The following is a 24,542-nucleotide window of genomic DNA, read 5'->3' as shown; positions in this document are numbered from 1 at the left end:
ATGAGAGTACGTTTTGCTCCAGAGTCTGCCATAACACTGATATTCTTCCCCCCAATATCCACCGTACAGTATGGAGAATCTTTATCACTCTCATTAACTTCATATACTGCAAAAAGAAATTCTTCCTCTAAATTATCATCATCTATTTCATTAACTTGTTCATTAGAACTCTTTCTTTGAACAAAACTTTTACTTTTAAATTTGTTCTTATTTTTACACATTTTACTAAAATGACCTTTCAATCTGCAATATCTGCAAAATTGTCCAATTGCTGGACATTTCCTGTCATTCGCCAGGTGATCTGGATTCCCACATTTGAAGCATGCATACTCTCTCTTCTCTTGGAATGGTTGGTTCTTGCTTCTAAAAGAATTTCTCTCCTCAAAATTAGATTTTTTTATAACGTTCACTTCAGTAAATCTTTTTTCCGTAAGTTCCTTTACACCCAGATTCATGCTTTCAAAACGATGAGCGATCTCTAACGCTTTGTCTAAAGTTAGATCCTCTGTGTCCAAAAGTTTTCCTTGAAGCTTGACATCAGCAACTTTATGGACCATTTGATCACGTAACATTTGATCATGAAAGGTTGAATAATTGCACTTAGACGCTAAAATCCTCAAGTCATTCATAAACGAGTCAATGGATTCACCTGGTAATTGACCCCTACTCAAGAATTTATGACGTGAAACTACCACGTTAACTTTCTTTATATACTGTTTATCCAACTGTTTGATCGCTTCTTCAAAAACATCTATCACTTGTTCAGTAGATGTTACATTGCGTGAATCAACTGGTAAATGACTCAGGACATGTCTTCCTTCAGCGCCTAAACAGTGTTTTAAGATAGCTAGTTTCCTTTTATCGGTGTAGTCTTCACCACCAATTGCCTCTATGTAAGCACAAAAACCTTCTTTCCACCTTTTCCATTCTAGAATTGGTTCACCTGGACTTGGTAGGAATGGTGGAGGAGCAGAGAAACCTTCCATTTTGGTAAATGTAAGTTTAAATTAACAGTAAATGAATATTGCACAGATTATATTGAAGATCAAAACATTTTTTTATTTTTTTTTATTTTATTCCTTCATTTGTTGTTGTCATGTTAAATTGTTTTTTTTAGGAATTTTCCGTGGTCTTTTATTGATTTTCCAGGCTTTGTTTGCCGAGAATTGTTTGTTATATCGTTTTCTTCGTGATATCACGTATTTGCAATGTTATCCAATGAGTGTTAGCCCAAAAGATGGCCGCCATGCGTCTAAATGCGTGTTGACACGCTGTGACGTCACGCGCGTGCGTACCAGCTCGCTATGGTTCTCGCGCTGATGAGTTCTCGCGCTGACGAGCCATTTGAACTGCCGAAATTGAACAAAATCCAATTTTTTTACTCACGGAAGAGCTCACAACTGCGGGGTTTTCACCAGCACGCTTCCGCTTCTTTCCGTGGTTCAGCGTTGTCTTCCTTTACAGAAACAGAAGACGATTCGTGATCCTCCGCATTTAACTCACATTCCAATGTTGCAGGTAGGGACTCCAGGCTCTGATGCTTTAGTTCTTTGCCCAAACGTCGCCAGTGAAATGAAGTTACCTCAAGATTTGGTGGTTTGAAGGGAGATTCTTTATTCATAGATATTAATCATGGTCATCATATCAAGCCTGGGTCGTAACTGTCTTCCCTGGACTCTGGAACCCAGTAGTGTTCCCGATTCCAGGCATGACACAGTAATACCACACCTCTCTCAGACCATTTGGTGTTGGGCAATACATCACAAAATCCAATTGCTAGCAGAACACCTGCCAGGGACAGAGAACGTATTTGCCAACCTTCTCAGCAGGATGCGGCAACAAGTCCACAAGTGGGTACTCCACCCCAAGTCCTTCTTCCATACTTCCGCAAATGGGGGTTTCCACAAATAGACCTCTTTGCAACAGTAGAGAATTCAAAATGCTCAGACTGTGCCTCCAGGTTTCCACACCCTCTATCCATAAGCAGTGCCCTACGGATGAATTGATCAGGGATATCTGCCTCTCCCTCTTCTTCCATTTCTGGTTTTGAAGCTCAGGCAAACATTTCTCGCCCTTATTCTAGTGGCTCCTACATGGGCTCATCAACCATGCTTTACCACACTACTAGAACTTTCAGTAGTTCCACACCAAAAGCTTCTCCTAAACTCAAATCTTCTCATCCAGAACTAAGGTGAAATCAGACATCCAAACCCCAAGGAGCTCAACCTAGCGATTTGGCTCCTGAAGTCATAAAGTTTGGATACCTAAATCTACCATCAGATCACATGACAATTCTTAAAGAAGCAAGGCATCCTACCACTAGCGCATGCTATACATCCAAGTGGAAAAAGTTTGTTGTATATTGTAATAACCAGACAATTCACCCAATTGATGCTTCGCTACAACAAATCATTTGTTATCTATTGCCTCTACAACATGCAGGCCTTGCCTACACATCCATACGCCTACACCTTGCAGCGATGGCTGGATATCTTCAAAACAGACAACACTAATCCCTACTCAGAGTGCAAGTAAATAAAGCCTTTATGGAAGGCCTTAAAAGAGTAATACCACCCAAAGTTCCACCTGCACCTGCATGGAACTTTAATATTGTTTTAACAAGACTTATATTTCCACCTTTTTAACCATTGCATAATTGCTCACTGCAATTTCTTTCTTGGAAGGTTGCTTTCTTGATTGCTAACACTTCACTAAGACGTGCCAGTGAGCTTCAAGCATTAACCCTGGAAGAACCATTCTTCCAGCTCCATAAAGACAGATTGGTTCTTTGCACCAACCCAGTTTCTTCCAAAAGTAGTTTCCGCTTTTCATATTAACCAATCTATTGAGTTACCCATTTTCTTCCCTCAACCTGATTCCGTGCCTAAAAGAGCTCTACATACATTAGATGTCAAAAGAGCATTGTATTATATTGATAGAACAAAAGCTTTTAGCAAAACAAAACAATTTTTTTGTTGTCTTTGCACCCCTCATTAAGAGAAACCTATCTTTAAATCTGGTCTTCTAGACGGATAGTAAAATGTATCCAAACATGTTATTAAAGCCTAAAGAAGTAACATCCTCATAGCTGACATTTGTAAAGCAGCTACATGGTCTAAACCACACATCTTTACCAAACACTATTGTGTGGATGTATTAGCACGTGAACAAGCTAATATAGGACAGGCGGTCCTAATAACACTTTTTCAAACAATTGCAGCGCCTAATGATTAGCCACCCCTGTGGGAGACTACTGCTGTACAGTCTATGCCAAGCATATGCATCTAGAGCCAGTTGCCTCAAACGGATTCTGTTACAGCGCCTAATGATTAGCCAACGCTTTGGGAGACTACTGCTATACAGTCTATGCCAAGCATATGCATCTAGAGCCAGATGCCTCAAACGGATTCTGTTACTTACTCTATAAGCATCTATTCTTGGCATGTAGAGCTATAGATTCACATGCGCTCTCCCTCCTCCTGGGACACCTATGGTTGTTGCAGTTATTATTCTCATTGTACATGCATGAACATCTCTGTACTACACTCACTTTCTCCATTCTCACACTCTTGTGGTAAAACAATCTAATAATTGAGTCAATGCCCATGCGCACTATCACTGAAAGGAAGAGTCACCTTACCTTGTGACTAGAAAAGACTTCTACGAAGAAAAACAACTTGCAAACATCCGGACCCAACACTAGATGGCAGGAGTGTGCAAAGCACGTGAATCTGCAGCTCTACATGCCAAGAACAGAGTCTTACACGGTAAGTAACATAATAATTATTTATATTTTTTCAGCAGGCATACTCTCATCTTTGGTTCTATTGTATTATATCCTACAGTGCCTAGAAATTCTGGTGTACTCATGCTTCAGAAATAACCTGTAACATAACATCAATCAATCAGGATTTATAAAGCCAGGTCTTGAGGGTCATTTGGAATTCTGGAAGTGAAGTGATGTTCCAGAGGTGCGTGGGGAGGCTGTTCCAGGTCTTAGCTGCTATGTGGGAGAAGAAGCTTCCTTCCCTTCTGCTACGGTAGAACATAACATATCATAACATTGATAAAAAACTGGTGAAGAGCCTAGACGGCTGATTGGGCGTGATTCACTGAGGCTCCACTGCATCCAGTATTAAAGCTGAGGGAAAACCATGTAAGGCAGCCAGTTTCTTCCCCACAATGCTTACTCTTGATGTGTGGAACAAAGATGGCACACAGTGAAGCGTTCCGGTGCCCCTGGGACAACAGATGACGGTGGACTCTGCGAGGGCCTGCAGAGTCAGGGAACCAACGTGAAGGGTGGCTTAAGTGCATTGGCGCAGAGATTGGCTGAGACCCCACGCTGTGCCATAGAGAGTGTGACCATATGTTGCTGGGACTCCGCTCTGGCCGTGGTGGAGTACCCACTGTGAACCTTCCGGCTCCCTGATAAGTGAGGCGGAACTCAGCCGGGGCACCTGTACTCACATCAGTGTTTCCTGGTGGCCTTGAGGGGGAAGACATCAATGGAAGTGTGCCCACGCCGGGACCAAATGCGGGCAAGGTGGTGGTGATGCTGGGTGCCCCTTACAGGGGGCTTCAGAAAACCTTTACCCAAGGTTTGAAGTGATGCGAGTCATGTGCCTGACCGTGGGATGGCGGTGATGGAGGACCGAAGGTGGAAACTCCACTGCTGTTTCACTGTAGCCACGACTGAACCCGGGATTGTGTATATACTGGGGCTGAGGAAGCGCTTCCCTACTCTGGCAACCTATTCATGTCTGACTTCAACATGGCGGCTGGAGATGCCACTGGTGGGCTTCCCCGCTATGGAGATCATGTGGATGTCCAGGAATCCTGTGGGTGACGTCGCGCAATGCCAGTTGGATGGCTAGTCTGACCCCGGGACTACTTCTCTCTGCTACAGCGGCACTGAGGCATGGGCTAGCACCTCGGCCCAACGAGTGGTGCTAATTACCCAGCCCAGCTCTAAGCCAGGGTGCCACATCATCCCTACTGTGGCCAAGAATTATGTAAACAAGCTGGACTTCATTAATAATGGGCTAGGGTGACGACTTCCCCTCCTGGTGAAAGTGACCTGATCTAATACCCGAATCACATAGCCACTGCCTGGTGTTGCTACTTCTGGAGGGGTGGCCCCTGGCTTGATGGGGGTGCCTGACCCTCGGGCGGAGCCTCAGATGGTGACTGCACATGAACACTGGGTGCTCTGTACGATTAGCCGTCTAATTCGCTCCTGAAGAGGCAACAACTCAATTGGGTTTCCAGCTACTTGAAGCCGGCGGATGCACGAGGGCAACTGAGACCGCCGCTATGGCCCTCACCAAAGGAGACCTCCTCACATCTTTAAGGGACTTTGAAAAGGAGCTCTGCAAAGAACTCATAGTTGACCTGGCTTCATTTCCGTAAGCACTTAAGTCTAACCTCAATGCTGAGCTTGTAACGATTCAACAAGACGTGGAACCAGGGGGGACCAAGGTGGTGGACCTCAGCACTAAAGTCCTCGAGCTCGAGAGCTGTGCAGGCCAAATGGAAGACCCCACACACTCTTTGCACACCCAGCTTCAGTCATCCATCTTGAAAACAGAAGAATTGGAGGACAGGTCAAGGTGCATTAAAATACGTATCCAAGTCCTGGAGGAAGGAACGGAGGGCCCAAACCTGGAGGCCTTCTTTGCGGCCTGTTTGCAAAGCTGCTAGGAGGAACATCACCGAAGATCAAATTGGACAGGGTCCACTGTTTTGTTGCACAAACGTCTGGTGAGAGAATAAGGTCCATGACGTACTCCACTCCTTCAAGTTTATGGTAGCTATCTTCCAGGTGGCACGGAAGGCTGGGACAGTTGCCTTTCAAGGAGCTACTTGCTCACTTTTTAAGGATATAGCTTCTGCCACTCTAGCCAGATGTCAACACTTTAAGCCGGTGATTGATAAATTGATGAGAGAACACATTAAATATCTTTGGACATATCCATTTGGATTAGCCTTTGAATCCCGCAAAAAAACATGCCATCTTACAGACCTCTTAGAAGCAATAGCTTTCTTGGAGATGCCTGCCTTGAATGATCAGCAGGTGGATGATGGCCAGGAAACCTTGAGTAATGGTCTCAACGGAGCTCAAAGTATGCCAGTATGGCTTGCTCAAATCACCCACTCCAACAGAAGAGACGTTGACTCGCGATCGCTGTTCGTTTCTACTTCAGGACAGGGTTGGTGTCATAGCTTGCTGCACCCAGGGTCGGAGACTAATGTCTCTCGGTGAGGTGAACTGCCGTTTATCTGACGATGCAGACATCACTGCCTGGATGTAGCGAGGACACTGGATATCCGTCAAGATGCATGACATTTTTTCTCGTGCCTTCTCGCCTCTGTATTTCCTCAATTACTGACTGCTGATTGATCATCTTTATTGCTATCAGATTTCTTTAAATGAATTTGCTTTTTTGTAGATGCTTTAGTGGTTCTAGACCATCAGGTTGTAAATCCATTTACATAGTAGGTTAGAAATAGGACCAGTTGTCCCACTTATTTTTGTTTTACAGTTTTGTTCTCATTTACTGGTGGCATAGGAGGGAGATTTGGGAGGCACGGATCAGTGCAGGCTAAGGAGGGTCGGGGAGGAAGAGGGTGTTTTAAGTAGAAGGACTGCCATGGGTGACCCATTAGTGGGTGCAGTTGGGGCGTCATTAAGAGACAGACAGCCCCATTTACACCATGGCAATCAACACACTCACCTGAAACATAAAGGGCCTGAATTCTCCTAAAATGTGTCACAAGCTATGGAGATATCTACATGTTCAGCACTATAATGTAGTGGCTCTCCAGGAGACACACCTTAAGCATAATGAGGCTCACAGGTTACTTCACAAATATTATCCAGCGATGTACAAATCCTCAGACTCCCCAAAACATATAATGGGGTGGCAATTATGGCTCACTCATCCACGGAATTCCAACTCGAAGGATATAAAACTGGTAAGAAAGAGAAGATTGTACTAGTCAAGGGCCACCTTGGGGTCAGATTAACCAACTGTGCATCTGTTTACATGCACAATACTAACTAAGCCCCATTTGTGCATTTTCTCCTACTAATGTTGTTGGGGTTTGCAAAAGGCAGTATATTTTTAATGGGAGATTTTATTCTCACGTGGAACTCGGCCTTTGACAGCACTCCCCTATTCATAGAAACTTGATGTGCGCTCTACCACACCTCACATGACTACACCTTTTTCTCACACTCACATCGCACCTGCTCTAAGCTGCATTATGTGTTCCTCAGCCAATCCTTCCTCGCAAATTTGGTGTCCACCCAATCACTATTTCTGATCACGCACCAGTAGTGACAACACTGGATTGAGGACATGCTCCCTCACGATATCGCCATTGATTCTTCCCTAACTCCCTCACCAGAGATCGTGTCTTTAGAGATGACCTGCGGAAAGCCATACGGTAACAGGAATACTTTCAGCTAAATAATGCTGTTGACACAACTGCAGCAACTCAATGGGATGCCTTTAAGGCAGCACTGAGAAGAAAATGTGTAAATAGACAGAGAGCAAAATACCGGTTATACCTAGAAAACGAGTTAAACACTTCTGAGCAAGAACATAAGGCCCACCCATCGCTTATCCTGCTGTGAAAAGACAAAGCCGTACAGGGGAAAATCAATGTTATTCATACCAACAGGGCAGAATTCTCCCTCCTGTGCCTTAGGAGCACAACCTACGAACAGGGTTATAAGGTTGAATCTTAGCTGGCGAGGGAACTCGGGGTCAAGCGAGAATATTGGAGACCTTAAATGACCTTCAAGATACCGTGCCAGTTCTGACACAGAGAAGGCAAAAATATTCATTGATTTTTACAAACAACTTTATATAGCTGATTTGGACCAGGTGGGACACCAACAGGTGACTCCTCTCCAGAATGGCCTATTGGGCAAACTATTAGTATGGATAAAGTGCGCCAAACAGGCGAAAACAGGTCTGAAAGTCTCAAGGGCCAGGCGGTGTTATGACTCAGTTCTATAAGACTTTCAGCTCTGACCTGGTCCCCTATATGGCCTCTCTGTTTAATTACATAGCAGAGGTAGGAACGGTGATGCCTTCTATGAGGGAGGTCTTAATATCTGTGATCCCGAAGCCAGGAAAGGATCTTAGTTTGTGTGGTTTGTATAGACCTATCTCACTCGTAAATCCGGTTGCTAAACTTTATTCTAAACTTCTCGTCTCCAGACAGGATGACTTGATGCCGGATTTGATCCACTGGGATCAATCCGGTGTCATTAACAGAAGACATATGCTTGATAACTTGAGGTGGGTGCTTCATCTGATGGAAAAGGTGACGAACAAACGCATACCCGTCATACTATTAATTCTCGATGCCAAAAAGGCATTTGATCAGGTAGACTGGCCATTCCTATTTAACACTCTTAAGGGCTATGGCTTCTGTGATCGATTCACAGCCATGTTACGAGCTAACTATGTGACTCCTAGGTCTAGGGACTTAGTGAATTGAGTAGGCTCTGATCATTTCTAGCTAGAGAGGTGGACAAGACAGACCCCCACTCCTATTTGCGCTCCGCATCGGACCCCCTAGCAGACAGAATTCAGTCCTTATCTGACATTCAGGTGATCACCTTTGGCTCTGGAGAGCATATGAATTATTTATTTGCAGCCGATGTACTCTTAACGCTCACTAATACCCTTTCCTCCTTATCAGTGTTCCAGAGGAATTATGCCTCTTTGAAGAAGGGGCAGGCTATAAAATGTATTGAACTAAATCATTTGTTCTCAATTTTAATGCTGCCTAAAGCTAACATGGATACCTTGGTCGGCCTCTACAGCCTTCCACTGAGCTAAGAAAGAAATTACCTACCTTGGTACCATAATCACCCCCAAGCTAGCAGACATATCGAGCAAACTTTCCGCCGCTTCTGGCTCAACTGAAGGCGGACCTCAAACGCTGAGCTCCTATGTACCTTTCCTGGCTTGGGCATATCTACGCCATAAATGTGTCTGTACTGCCTAGTGTTTTGTACCTCTTCCAAAGCCTTCCCATAGACATGGGCCAGTACTTTTTTTCTACCCTGGGCACCCTATTTACACGATTAATCATGTAGAATCGCAGGGCCTGCTTACCTTTAAAGCTGCTACGGCTCCCCAAAGACTCCAGCAGCCTTCCAGATTTCTACCTTTACTATAAAGCGGCCCAGCTATGTGTCATTTCTGAGTGGCCTGTCCGTGAATCAGATAATTGGTTTCATATGGACAGGGTGAGAGTGAGGAGAGTTATTTGGGATGTGCTATGGAAACCTAAAGCAAATCAACCCCCAAACGCGTACCTTAGCACCCCAACTAGAACAACTCAGAATGTGGGGTGAGGTATTTAAGACTGCAGGGTGGATTACCTTTACATTCCCCTACACACCCCATATTCAGCTCAGCATTCCTTCCGACCCTTGTGCCTGGCCCCCTTGATGCTTGGAGGAAGAGGGGGTGCCTTACCCTTGCTGATCTGTTCTATAATTGAGATGTCTTGACGTTGATACTTGCAAGATAAACTTCCACCTTCCAGACACAGAGCATTACCATTATACACAACTACGACACTGGGAACTACACCCCGAAGTTCGGCTGGCTGCCACACAAGATCGGACCCCCATCGAGCAATGTGTTAAATGGTTGGGGGGCCTTCAGGGCCAACATTTCCTTTTTGTACTCATTATTGCTCTCCACATTTCCCCTCCCCCAGACCGCAACATTTTGCTTTTTAGGAGCATGTAATATAGGAAGATGTAAATTAAGCACAATGGTGCTCTCTATGGAGGGACATGCCGAAATGTATTCACTATATTAGTTCAAGAGAAGCCCTCTATAAAGTAATGAATGACTGGTACCTCTATCTCACTAAACTGAGAAAAATCTTTGCCAACACTTCTGAACTTTGTCGAGGGGGTGTGGACTCCTGGGGGACTTTTGCTACATATGGTGAGACTTGCTCACTTTGCCACTGGATACAAGCAAGCCTGGCTGAAGACGGCTGTAATGCCAGAAACCGGTCCTAGGAAGCATGTTTCCGGTCCAGGGAAGGCATGGCTTGGCAGTTCGGGCTGAACTGTTCCCATGAGGCTCAGGGTCAGACTGATTTGCATATGGCCATGTCTGAACTGAGGTGGCAGAGTGGGCTAAAGAACGGTGATAGATTAAACCCAGATCTCTTGACTGGGTGTGAGTGTTTGTTTGGTTCAGATGCTCCGTCCACCACCACCCCCCTTTTGTACCGCTTTACCGTTTATAAGCAAAATGGAATGCAGATGGAGTGGAATTCAGTTGTGTTGACTCCAAACTGCCAATCTCAAATTATAGCCCTTGTTACAAAAGCATCTATCTACCCAAGGGACTTCCAGTTCAGAGGGTCAAGAAGAGATGTGAGGGGGTAACAAGTCCTACCTGTAAGTGACAGCATGCAACTCATGTGGACTCTTCCGCAGCCCACATGGGATTTAACTAATCTGACTGCAGATGTTTTAAAATCATGCATGACTAAAACATTTTGATGTTTTTAGGGGTCTTTTTCATGCTTGTAATAGATAACATTGTTCATACTTTGTTATGAAGTTGTAACCAGTTGGCGTTTCGCATTTTAGAACACTGTAACCCTTATTATTGTTTCTTTTAGTGAGAGAATCCCCGATTCTGGGCACATTTTACTCAGCAGTTCCCTTGCCATTGCATGCTCCAGGCTCCAAATGCTTGCTATGCAGTTAGTTGTACACAGTGAACACCAGTTTTGTACTGGTGCTATCAATGGATTTTATGAACGAATGTAAACTGAACTTTAGGGCCAGATGCACCAACATTCAATTTTGCGATTCATAGTTTTTGACTTCTACCAAATTGTGAATTACTAAACTGTATGTATCTTTGCATGATGGTGTGACAGAGCAATTCATTAACGTTTGCATTCGCAAAATAGAGAATCACAACTTGTATATTGGTAAAAGTTGCAAATTGGGATTGATCATTGGCAGCTATTGATGACATCAAACCATTGAGATGAGTTCCACACCCAAAGGATTCTCTGCTAGTGAGCAATCCTACAGTGAACAGGCAGGGGGGCCAGGCTTGTGAGAAATGCCCATCAAGGAGGGTACAGCAACCACACAGGAGGAGCAGAGGAGCTATAGAAAGAAGTGTTTGTTCTGACGGAGAGCTGGATATACTCTACACAGGAAGTATCCGCAGAACAAGACTACATATATGGACTACTAGCCAAGACCAGGTCATTTCTATGGGAAACAACAACGTAGAATTAAGAGTTGTGTAAGAGGTGGGATGACAACCTAGATACAAATCTCTATGAGGCATCTATAGTTGGAGAAGGAAGAAGTTTTGAAACGATTTCCACATCAACAGAAGAGATTGAACAACGCACCCGAGTGCCTGGTACAGCAGATAGGCCAACTGCCACCAAAAGTACAACATATGATGCAAATGTAGGTCCATCAACCGGTAAGTCACTGCCGTATAGAAGATGCAGGCTTGTGAAATGTGACAATTCACACATATCATTTGCACCTGTAATATATTAATAAATTATCATTTAACCCCTCCCACGCTGGTGACGAAACCGCTCCGTCACGCCCCTCGGGTGGGCTGTGCTGGTGACGGAGCGGTTCCGTCACGGCCCGCTCGACGCGCCTGCGCAGCGCTGATTTTGCGCCTGCGTGACACGTTCTATTGAGCAGGCGGGGCCGTGACGGAACCGCTGCGTCACAAGCACAGCCCAGCCGAGGGGCGTGGCGGAGCGGTTCCGTCACCAGCGTCGGAGCGCCGCGCGCCCGCCCCTCAGCGCTGCGGCGGAATTGCCACTGCAGCGAAAGGGTTAAGAGCATTTACAAATACACTTGTGACTTTTATATTTTTAAAACAAAAAGCTTACTTTTGGGGTCATCAAAAGTGACATATTTATTATTTGAAAGTATTCTCAAACAATTTTTAAAACGTTTGTCATTACATCACTTTGTCAATATGAAATTATGTATTTGTCCATAGTTAATATAGACTTCCCACCTCCAACAGACAAGGAAGAGACTGACACTATGAATACTGACGAAATGGCACAGGAAAAACAAGAAAAGGAGGGGATAATGTGACACCCCCCGCAGTGACGTCACATAGCCCAAGAAAGCTCTCAGAAGGCTATGGCGAAGGCTGACATTACAAACACCCCACCCCTGCTGCTGAGACATAGACACACAAGCTAGACAAGAATACCGGAAGTTGGATTCACTATAGTATCTGCAGCTGAGACAGTTGTAGGCCACAACATGCTGGGTAGGAGAATACATGCAATGAAACACAATGTGTCCACAGTTGTGGCATCTGTGAAAGAAACCCCTGAACTAACTATACAGTAGGCCTTGCAGCTGACACAGTGAAGCCATGTGTTCAAAGGAGGGAATGCAACACTGTGGACCCCTCCTTGAGTCTAGCGCTGGGATAACTTGTCCATGTAACAGCAGTACTCACCCAAAGTGTTCATGACACACAGGGACAAAGAGGGCAGCAGGCAGGTGGCATGTAGAGTGTTATATGTACAGGGATCTAAAGCATGTGGGCCCGAATAATATTCAAACAGGGGCCTTAGCATGAGGACCCCAGTAAGTCGTGATGTAGTTGAACGCACAAGCTGTCATCGCCTGCACTCAATCAATCAATCAATCAATCAAAGACATTTATATAGCGCACTACTTACCCGTGGGGTCTCAAGGCGCTTGGGGGGGGGGGGTGCCGTTACTGCTCGAACAGCCAGGTCTTGAGCTTCTTCCTGAAGGAGAGGTGGTCTTGGGTCAGGCGCAGGTCGGTCGGGAGGGAGTTCCAGGTCTTGGCGGCCAGGTAGGAGAAGGACCTTCCTCCTGTTGTCGCTCTTCGGATGCGGGGGACGGCGGCGAGGGCGTGGCTGGCTGATCGGAGGTGGCGTTTGGGAGCGTAGAAGTTGATTCGGCTGTTGAGGTAGCTCGGGCCTTGATCGTGAAGGGCTTTGTGTGCGTGGGTGAGGAGGCGGAAGGTGGTTCTTTTGTTGACGGGGAGCCAATGCAGGTCTCTCAGATGTCCGGAGATGTGGCTGTTTCATGGGATGTCGAGGATGAGTCTGGCTGAGGCGTTCTGGATCCGCTGGAGTCTCTTCTGGAGCTTGGCGGTGGTACCGGCGTAGAGGGCGTTGCCGTAGTCCAGTCGGCTGGTGACGAGGGCCTGGGTGACGGTTTTCCTGGTCTCGGTGGGGATCCACCAGAAGATCTTCCGAAGCATGCGTAGGATGTTGAAGCACGACGAGGAGACGGCGTTGACTTGTCTGGTCATGGACAGGGAATTGTCCAGGATGAAGCCCAGGTTGCGTGCGTGGTCCGTCGGTTTGGGTGCGGAGCCTAGGGCGGGGGGCCACCAGGCGTCGTCCCAGGCGGAGGGTGAAGAGCCCAGGATGAGGACCTCCGTCTTCTCTGAGTTCAGTTTCAGACGGCTGGTCGTCATCCACTCGGCTACATCTTTCATCCCTTCGTGCAGATTGGCTCTGGCGGCGGCGGGGTCGTTGGTCAGGGAGAGGATCAGCTGGGTGTCGTCGGCGTAGGAGATTATGTTGAGGTTGTGTTGGCGTGCGATGGCCGCGAGGGGGCTCATGTAGACGTTGAAGAGGGTGGGGCTCAGCGAGGATCCTTGAGGGACGCCGCAGATGACTTCGGTGGCCTCTGACTTGTACGGTGGTAGGCGGACTCTCTGTGTTCTTCCGTCGAGGAAGGAGATGATCCACTCCAGTGCTTTCTCCTGGATTCCGACGTTGCTGAGGTGCTGCACTAGGGTGCGATGGCAGACAGTGTCGAAAGCCGCGGAGAGGTCTAGGAGGATGAGGGCCGCTGTCTCTCCGTTGTCCATCAGGGCTCGGATGTCGTCGGTGGCAGCGATGAGGGCGGTCTCGGTGCTGTGGTTGGCTCGGAAGCCAGACTGTGAAGGGTCGAGGGATCCATTTGTCTCGAGGAAGGCGGCCAGCTGTTTGTTGACGGTCTTCTCGATGACTTTGGCTGGAAACGGGAGGAGCGAGATGGGGCGGTAATTCTTGAGTTCGGTGGGGTCCGCTGTGGGTTTCTTGAGAAGAGCGCTGAGTTCGGCGTGCTTCCAGCTCTCAGGGAAGGTGGCGGTGTCGAAGGAGGTGTTGATAATGTCCCGCAGGTAGGGTGCGATGACAGCGTCGGCCATGTTGAAGACGTGGTGAGGGCAGGGGTCGGTCGGAGATCCGGAGTGGACAGAGTTCATCATGCGGACGGTGTCTTCGGTGCTGATCGGAGTCCAGGCGCGGAGGGTGGTGGTGGGCGGCGTTGCTGCGGTCGTGGCGTGCGTCGGTTGAATGCTGAAGCTGTTGTGTATGTCCGCGATCTTGTTGTGGAAGTAGGAGGCGAGGGAGTTGCAGAGGTCTTGCGATGGGGTGATGTCGTTGTTTCCGGCGTTGGGGTTGGAGAGCTCTTTCACGATGTTGAAGAGTTCCTTGCAGTTGTGTGCGTTGTTGTCCAGCCGGTCCTTGAATGCAGTTTTCTTGGTGGCGCGGATCAGTTGGTGGTGCTTCCGGGAGGCGAGCTTGAGGGTGGTCATGTTGTCCGGTGTTGGTTCTCTTCTCCAGACTTTCTCGAGGGCTCGGCAGTTCTTCTTGGAGCTCTTGAGTTCGTCGGTGAACCATGGGGCTTTCTTGCTGCCGGGTCTGCTGGGCGGGGTCCTCAGAGGGGCGAGTTCGTCCGCGCAGTTGTTGATCCACTTTGAGAGGTGGTCGGCGGCCTGGCTAGGGTTCGCTGATCTGGCAGGCGGGTGCTGGCTCAGGGAAGCGGCGAGCTGGTCGGCTGTGATCTTGTTCCAGCTTCTTCGGGCAACCCGTTGCTGGTGGTGGTGGATCGTCGTTCTTTTGAAGGTGAAGTGGACGCAGCTGTGGTCCGTCCAGTGGAGTCCAGTGGCGTGGCTGAAGGCGATGTCTTTGCTGGATGAGAAGACGGCGTCGAGTGTGTGTCCGGCGAGGTGGGTGGCGGTGGACACCAGCTGCTTGAGTCCAAGGTTGGCGAGGTTGTCTAGCAGGGTGGTGGTGTTGCGGTCGTTGTTGTTCTCCAGGTGGAAGTTGAGGTCCCCCAGGAGGATGTAGTCAGCGGAGGGGAGGGCATGCGGGCTGACGAAGTCGGCGATGTCCTCGCTGAATTGTGTGCGTGGTCCCGGGGGTCGGTAGATCAGGGTGCCTCTGAGGGTGGTCTTGGGGTCGGTGTGGATCTGGAAGTGCAGGTGTTCGGCGGTCGTTAGGGTGTTGTCGGTGCTGGTCGTGATGCGGATGGTGTTCCTGTGGATGATGGCGATGCCTCCACCCATCTGGTTGGCGTTGCGGTCCCTCCGGGTGATCTTGTAGCCCTCTGGGATGGCGATGGCGATGTCGGGCGCTGAAGAGGCGTTCATCCAGGTCTCCGTGAGGAAGGCAACGTCAGGGGCTGTGGTGTCGAGGAGGTTCCAGAGTTCGATGGCGTGTCTGTGGACGGAGCGGGTGTTCAGCAGGATGCACTTGAGGTGGTTGCTGCTGGTGTTCGGCTTGGCAGGTGCTGGTGCAGGGCAGGTCCGGATGCAGGTGAACTTGCAGGCGTGGCAGCTGAAGGGTCCGTGGGTGCGTCTCGGAGTGGCTCGGTAGCATCCTGGGATTCGGCCGGTGTTGAGTGCGATGAGGGTGGCGGCAGTGTACGTCAGGCGGGTGGGCCGGGGTCCTCGAGGGCCAGGGGTCCTGGCACTGGGCGCGGTCCAGGCGCGGACGGGCGCAGACGGGCTTACCTTTGGCGCGCCTTCGGCGCACAATCGGCGCGCCCGCTGCGCGTCAACGCTGCGCGTTCGCACGGTCGCCATATATGGCGAAGTGCGCGGGGGGCGGAGCAGCTGGGAGGCGGGAGCGGGGAGGGTACAGAAGAGAAAAGGGGCGGGGTTATCGGCAGTGGCGGGAAGCGGGGAGCGGGGAGGGAAGACGAAGGGCAGCTTACAAACCGGAAACCAGGCACTACAGAGAGGAAAAATACAAAACAATTACAACAATACCAACAACAGGGGCACAGGGCGAGAAGCGGCGCCCAGGAGCCTGCAGGTCAGGCGAGCACGGACCACGCCGCTCGAAGGCAGGGGGCGTGGTCACGCGGCGGTAGCCGAGGCAGACAGACGGGGAGGCACACGCAGCAGCTGGTGGCCGTGCAGCGCGGGGGTGTCCTAAAGCTAGGACACACTCACCTGCGTCGCACGGTCGCCATATATGGCGAACTGCGCGGGGGGCGGAGCAGCTGGGAGGCGGGAGCGGGGAGGGTACAGAAGAGAAAAGGGGCGGGGTTATCGGCAGTGGCGGGAAGCGGGGAGCGGGGAGGGAAGACGAAGGGCAGCTTACAAACCGGAAACCAGGCACTACAGAGAGGAAAAATACAAAACAATTACAACAATACCAACAACACGGGCACAGGGCGAGAAGCGGCGCCCAGGAGCCTGCAGGTCAGGCGAGCACGGACCACGCCGCTCGAAGGCAGGGGGCGTGGTCACGCGGCGGTAGCCGAGGCAGACAGGCGGGGAGGCACACGCAGCAGCTGGTGGCCGTGCGGCGCGGGGGTGTCCTAAAGATAGGACACACTCACCTGCGTCGCACGGTCGCCATATATGGCCAAGTGCGCGGGGGCGGAGCTGCTGGGAGGCGGGAGCGGGGAGGGTACAGAAGAGAAAAGGGGCGGGGTTATCGGCATTGGCGGGAAGCGGGGAGGGAAGACGAAGGGCAGCTTACAAACCGGAAACCAGGCACTACAGAGAGGAAAAATACAAAACAATTACAACAATACCAACAACAGGGGCACAGGACGAGAAGCGGCGCCCAGGAGCCTGCAGGTCAGGCGAGCACGGACCACGCCGCTCGAAGGCAGGGGGCGTGGTCACGCGGCGGTAGCCGAGGCAGACAGGCGGGGAGACACACGCAGCAGCTGGTGGCCGTGCGGCGCGGGGGTGTCCTAAAGCTAGGACTCAGGTGGGTCGAAGGATGTTGCAGGTACATTTGGTTTTAATGAGTTGAAGTACTTTGCACAATTCATGTTGGGTACAAGTAGTATCAACAGTCATTAACATACATTAGGTAATTTATATTTTGTATAATTGAGGGCTTTGTTTATATATATATATTGTACTCCATGCACAAGTGATAATATTTTGACATTCTGATGACAACTATTCTCAGGTTTGTCTTGGATGCTCAATTCAAACATATAGACATATTGATGTTTTAGTACTATAACATGTACCTTTGTTATCCAATAAACTGTGTTATTTATTTATTTGAATATAGCGCTGGCTAGATTGCATACTAATGAACACTGTGTTTGTGTATTTTTTAATTAAAATGTTGCTATGTATCCCTCAAACAGGCAATGTTTAATTGAAATTACCTCATATGCGCTATGTGCATTGTCAGCATTTGAGCAGTGAACCTTTGAACTGCAAACTAACATTACACACTGCAGTGAAAGCCACATTACTAATTAATATGGAACAGTATAGAAAAGTCATTGCACCTCATTTATGACATGTTTAATATGTGATTGTTTTGCCTTCTTTGTATAGTGCTTCATTATTTTCGTAAAAGCGTTTGATATGGTGTGTCTTACAATAATGTGTAGTTACTTGTGAGCCAATGGGTCATCACACAGCATATGTTTCAAATACCTGTCTGACATCTTTGAGGTATTGTATTTTCTACTTAGAATTCAAAACCTCTGCTGTAGGTATATTTAATGTGCTCATTTCTTTATATCCTGCCTTTTGTACCTAAAACCATCACGTAACACAACTTGTCAGAGTGGTAATGTACTGTGATTGTTTAAATGCATTTAGCATTAATTGTTAATGTTGACATTGGATTGCCACCTGCTTTGACTACATGGTATTTTGCAAGTGACATTTCTTTTCTTTTGCAGCAATTCTTTATGGGCAAACGCTTAGCACATTTGTGATTTGTGATTTCCTAATTGTACATCGCACCATGTTGTTTTGCAATTCACAAACCATTCTGCAACCGGCTTGCGAATCGCAAAACGTAGTACATCTATCCCTCACTTCGACATTGAGACTGGGATGTTCTAAGTCGAGCAGTATTTAATAGACGTGGATCATGATCTTCCTCATTTTAATCAGTTGAGGCCAAGTCTTGCTTCCCCTCCCCTTCTCTGTTCTAATGAGCAAGAAACAATTGTAGAAATTCGTAAAACTGTATGTGGGATTATTCTGCCACACATTCTCCAATTTACTCCGTGCTGGACTTGGAGTGGCTAGAGGTGTTTCAGTCCAGTGAGTCTTTGCCTAGGAGTGGATGGCCGAGTGCACGGCCATCATCATCAATAAGTGCAGCATACGGTTAGGCACTGATATACCTATGGGAAGATGCTTTATTGGCCAAGGTCATTTGCATCTTTAACAGTAAAGTACCCCATAAACCTTGCCTCTTTGGGTTTACGGCACGTGAAGCGCCCGCTATAGCTTTCTCAAGAATTGCCCCTCAACATGGAGGATTGAAGCCTTCTCTTTCATTATGAGCTTTCAATGATTGTTCCAGCCAATACTAGAAGCCTTAATCTTTTTGCACTACTTCTTGACCTATTTTCCTCTAACCTGTCCTCCTTTCCTAATAAAGCATCTCTAATTTTTTCATGCAGGTTGTGCTTTTGTCAAGTATGGAAGTCATGCTGAGGCCCAAGCAGCAATCCACAGCCTTCATGGCTGCCAGACTATGCCGGTAAGAGTAAGGATGATGTGTTTATTTATCAGAAAGCCACAGTACCACTATCTTCATTAATTGCTTCTTTTGTCCTCTGTTCTCATAATTTCTCTCTATGCTCTATATATCCAGTTTTCTCTTTCTCCTTCTGTCCCTCCCGTCTTTTGGGTACTGTCTCTTTCAATTCTGCTTATCCATCTCAATAAATTAAAACATATTATTCTTATGAATACTTCTAGCTGCAGATCCTCACCTTGTAAATTTCCACTAGTCCTCAACATGATCCCATGCAGTGCTGCCCATGCAGTGCTGCTGCACACCAGTAGGTGGCACAGTGACTCTGCAACAATGCTGTTCCACTATGAAAGTGACAAACACAGGCGTATATAAGCACCACCCATGCGCACTGACATCAATGTCTTTCTTTTCGTGCCTTCAGACGCTACTCCGGGGCGCTGCTCCTTCCTTCTTCAATCTGCGAAGAGATTTCCTTCAGAAAAAGTTTTAAGTGAGAAAAGGATACCAGTCCCTAACACAGCAGGATTGAAGCCTTGTAGTGACTGTCAAAAACGAATATCGGTGAAAGATCCCCACAAGGTGTGGCTCTGTTGTTTAAATTTGTAACACGATTCCAAGGCCTGCAAAGGCGCCCAGATAAACCCTAACGCCATCCAAAAGCCAGAGGTGAAACACCAGAAGGCTCTGCGCCTGTCCCGCTCAGGTCGCAGGCGAGGACCCACTCATGCTCTCACTCCAGAAGTCATCCCCGAGGGAGCTCTTCATCACAGGGAAAGTTTTCAGGCAAATCGAAGAAGAAACATAAGAAATCCAAATGGGACTCTGCCCTTTTCCACAAATCTTGTTCCCCAGGGAGGGCACTGGCGCATCTCCGTACCTCCAGGTCTTGCTCTGCTTCCACTGAGAACCGATTCTATCACTGATAGTGATGCACACTGAGTTTGTGGGTCCATCAATTACAGCGCAGAAGGTTGAGGCCTTTCGATCGGTGATGATGCACATCTTTGGGATGCTCCTGCTCCCTCTGGCTCATCTTCGGGACCCAAAGATCCGCAAAAACTCCCAGTCGGATTACCATTGGCGGGTTTGCCCTCTGTACCGTTTAGGCCTATTGAACCTGCTTTAGGTTCTGGGATTGGGGTTGGCACCAGCACTGAATTGGCACCGGTTCCTCAAGCGTTTGCGTTTGCACCAATGGAACGAGCCCTGGGTGAATACCTGGAACCCCTTGTGGTGTCTGACTCCGGTGTTGAAGAAGGCCATATCTGGATCTTGATGTCCCTCAGCATTTACTGAATCCATCTGACTCTGATGTGACTCCACTGCCTCACTGTCATGCACGGACATTAGACCAGTGCCAGCCTTATGGAGACGACAGTGGTGAGGATGTGGAAGAGTTTTCCCCCCACCCTATCACGATGACAACCGGTAAATAGACTTACAGGATGCCACTGTATGGTCTCTTCCATCCAAAAAGATCCCAGTCTAGGAATCTGCACACTGGCTTGTTTAATTTGCAGACGACCTCCGCATCTAAGGGAACGGACAAGTTCTTGAAAGAAACTGACGCCAGCGCGCATGGGTGGTGCCAGTATGTGGCTTAGTTCATTACTTTCGGAGCTGAACAGTGTCTATGCAGAGTCACATGACACCACCTACTAGCGTGCAGGAGCACCGCTATTGAGTTTTCCAGATCCACTCTGGTGCAAATTCACAAGGTGAGGAATCTGAAATTAGATGGAGTATCCCGCAAAAATAGCATTACAGAAGGGAAGTAACTTGTTCTTTTTGTATTTTTGCTCTCTTATTGCCTGTCTTGGTTTCTGTCTCGTGCCTCTTTTCTGTATTTTATTTTTTCTTTCTCTGATCGTTTCTATGTTCTTCCTTTGATTCTCATTGTTCCTTCCCTCTGGTCCTCTATATTCTCCGTTGGTTCCCCTATACCTTACATCTTTGCTATTTGATTGTTTATGTCCCTTCACTGCATTCATTCTTTTCTCTTATTGGTCATTTCCTTTAACTTTACTTTATACTGTTTCTGTCTTTCTTTGGGGGTTTTCCTACGCTTTCCATTATGTCCTCTATGTTCTCTCTCTGTCTTTATGCCCACTCCGTTCCCGTTCTGTCCTCTTGTTGTTTTATCATCCCTTTTGTCCTCTCCTGTTGGTTTCTGCTCCCCTCTGTTCTCTTAGCATTCCTTGCTCTGGTTTCATCTGTTCCCTCTGTCTCTTCTCTTGTCATTAGTTCCCATCACCCATGTGCTATAATTCTCTTCCCTCTCTTGTTTGTCATTTTTATGTACCTATAGTCTCCCATGTTTGGTCTGCCCCCTCTGTCATTTTTATCATTTTCTGCCCTACTTTCTTGGCATTCTTTGTCCTATCCAATTTCCCTCTTGCAGACTCCTTCCTATTATCCATAATTATTATTTGACTGTCCTCTGGTCTGTCTGTCATCTCTTCTTTTCATTCTCTGTACTCACTGTCACTTTTTGCATGCCTTTATCGTGTCGTCTCAGGCTATTATTATTTGATCACTTTCTCTGTTTTCTTTTGTCATTCTTTAATCACAGTGTTTGCTTCATCCTTTCGAGTCAATATCAGCCCGCTCTCTTTCCTTTCTTGTCACCTGGTCTCTCGCTGGTCCTTTATGCCTTTCTGGCCTTCACTCATGCCCTCTCTTTTTCTATTCTTGTCCTATAGCTGTTCTTTTTCATGCTCCCCCATCGTTTCCCTATGCTTCCACCTATGTGCTCATCCATGTGCTCTATCCTTCTTTTTTTTCCTTTTTCTTACTGAGTCTGTCTTGCTTCCTTTCTCTTAGTTTCTGAGCTCTATCACTGATCCTCTTTTTTCTCTATCTAGACCTCTCTGATATCTTCCAGGAAATCTTGCTCCCTCTCAGCGCCCTAATTATTTTCAGGTGCATGCTTTTAATATCTCTGTTCATATTCTTCTCTCATTCCACTCTCTTGTTTTCCTATTTACGATCAGTGTCCGCTTCTGTGTCTGTCACAGTTTCTTTCACGGCTTTTTTTTTTTTCACTGTCTCTGTTTCTCTCTCCATTTCTCTCATTCTTCCTCACTCACGGTCTTCTCTGGTCACTTCCTGATCTCCTATTGATCCTGTCTTTTCTCTCCCTGGACATCTTATTTATCATTCTGTTCGTGTTCATCTCTGTTTGTGCATCACTGTCATCACTGTTCACCCTTCTGTCCTCTTCTTTCTCTGTCCTGTCTGTTATGTTATGTTAGACTGATTTATAAAGCGCACGGCTGCCCCATCAAAGGGGCGTCCCGGCGCTGAAACCAGATGGGTGCAGCTAGTAGCAACTGAACAGCTTATAGTGGAGGGAAAAGGAACGTTTTAATAGCTTTGCGGAAAGAGGCAGATAGAGCTTTATGCTGCGGATGGGAATAGGAAGGGAATTCCAGAGTTTAGAAGCCAACACCCTGAACGAGCGGCATCCAGCACGAGCCCTCCTCACCCTGGCGACAACCACAAGATTCTGTCCCATGGAGCGAAGCTGGCAAGAGGGGGTGTAGAAAGAGTGAAGGTTGGACAGATGCATGGCGATGAAGAGTTGAAGATTTTAAAAGTAATGCAGAGGGCCTTGAATTCCACACGCTTGGCCACAGGCAGCCAGTGTAGGCGGCTTATTACATTAGAGGTAGAAGACCACCTTGGCAAGCCAAGGAGCGCTCAGGCCGCTGCGTTCTGGACCCTTTGCAGTCTGACAATCTCAGCGTGGTTATCCCTGAGATAAAGGGAGCTGGCATAGTCCAGTCTAGACAGAATCAAGGCCTGGACGACAACCTGCCTGATTGAGCGGTCAAAGAAGCCCAGCAGAGGTTTAAGCCCCCGCAGTAGCCTGAAACACGTCCCTGCCACCGTCTTAGTTTGGGTTCCAAAGTTAAGAGCAGTGTCAAGCCAGACCCTTAGGTTTTTACCACCTGTTTAGGAGCAGGTGCCGACCCCAGTGCGGCGGGCCACCAGTGCTCACACCACAGCTCGGAGTCTCTCCCCACTAACAGAACCTCAGACTTGCTAGCATCGGTGAGAGTGACTTCCAATTGGTTGTTGTCTGCATACAACACCACCGTGAGCCCTCTGTTTTTAGCCACCATCACCAATGGTTGCACATGCAGGTTGAACAGGGTAGGGCTCAAAGCCGAGCCCTGAGGAACCCGCTGCTTGATGGCATGAACTTTGGACGAAAAAGGAGGGGCGGTCAGCTGGAAGGTCCTCCTAGAAAGAAAGAAGGCAAACCAATCCAGAGCAGCATCCGCTATGCCCCTATGATACTTTCAATTCTCTTTCTCTCTGGTTCTTTTGCATATGTCTCTGGTCCTTTCTGGTCTTTGTTTCTTATCTCTCTGTTTTGCGCTTCTTCTGGTCTCTCTTTCTCTCTGACCCTTCCTTATTTTTCTAGTTCTTTTTGTTTCGTTGTTTTTCTTTTGTTGGTCCTTTTGTTCTTTCTCCAGATGTGGCTGTTCCCCCTGATACACATAGATTCTCATTCTTGTTTCTTGGTTCTCTTATCAAAACCTTTGTCTTTTATGTTTGCCCAGAGTTTTCCATCTGAGGCTCTCTTGTCATATCTTCTCTAGCTCTGCCTGTCTATTATTTCTCTGATCTGTATATTTTCAATGCTCTCAGCTTGCCTCTTTTATTTAACGGGTCCTCTGTCTCTCTGTTTTCCCTCTTTGTCCCACACCCGTCTCTCTCTTGTTTCTCTGCAGCTCTATAGCTGCCTTAATCTCTCCATCCTCCATTTGGAAATCCTTAGTTACTCCTTTAATGATTTAAATGGAGGTCTGAACCTTATCTTCCTGAGCTCTCTGTAGTCCGTCCTGTACGGTGAGGTGTTTTGTATTACATTTTTCTGTTTAATTACATTTAGTATCAATGAAACAACAAAAGATTGTTCCTTATATTCATGCGTAACAAGTAGAGCACAGAAAAAGACCAAATAGGTTCTTTATAAAGCCCTCACTCACCAGCCTAGCTGGTGACATGCTTCATCATCGGGCCCCACCAGGAGAGGCCGAGTGCCACCTTGGTGTGCTTCAATGCCAGAATTACTGCGGAGCTGGTAGTTTTTGTGCAGTGGACAGTGATAAGTGAGTGTTAAAAATGTCGCGATTATGTCAAAGAATACATTTTATTATAAGCCAATTGGACATGGTTAAAAATAAAGTGTGGGACAGTAAAGCTGAATAAATTGTTCAGCGAGGTCCACTAGGAAGTGGTCAACATGTTTCTGCCTATGTGTTCAGAATTAAACAGGCATTCGTCAGGACCGTGTGGTGTAACCTCGGCGGTATGGGCGCGCTAAGGCCCACCCTGACCAGAGGTTATAAGTGTGAAAAGATAAAAATTATGTATCAAAAATTGTATATGCGATCTGGTGTCCCCCGTAATTAGAGAGGAACTGAGTTTATTCTGGTTAGTGGTAACAGACATAGACAAACATGAAAAGAAAACAAACACAAAACTGGTTAGAAGTGGATGACTCAGATTGTCCATGTAACATATTCATACAATGGTGCTCTACGCGGTGCACATAAGTATTAGCACTAGATCCTATGTGCCACTATGCAACAGAAGTGCACTTGAATCTGTATTATTACTGGGTGAGTTTGATGAAAAAAACATAATTAGTTGAATGCCGGTAGTACTGGATGCCCGAGGCACAAACCTGTGTGCAAAACTGGTATGCATAA

General features: G+C 47.4%; 1 protein-coding gene across 1 annotated transcript in view; it reads left to right on the top strand.

The window, feature by feature from the left end:
* The window catches only part of CELF6 (CUGBP Elav-like family member 6), a 515,009-nt gene that overhangs the window by 422,551 nt on the left and 67,916 nt on the right, over nucleotides 1–24,542 (top strand). The window contains exon 5 of the mRNA XM_078685027.1: nucleotides 18,737–18,816. Coding sequence (XP_078541153.1) covers nucleotides 18,737–18,816 — 80 coding nt within the window. The remainder of the gene's footprint in view (nucleotides 1–18,736; nucleotides 18,817–24,542) is intronic.

The sequence above is a fragment of the Lissotriton helveticus genome, chromosome 3_2 (genome assembly GCF_964261635.1).
Source record: "Lissotriton helveticus chromosome 3_2, aLisHel1.1, whole genome shotgun sequence".
Lineage (NCBI taxonomy): Eukaryota > Metazoa > Chordata > Amphibia > Caudata > Salamandridae > Lissotriton > Lissotriton helveticus.
Note: the sequence above shows the minus strand (reverse complement) of the source record. Positions and strands in the feature narration are given on the sequence as shown.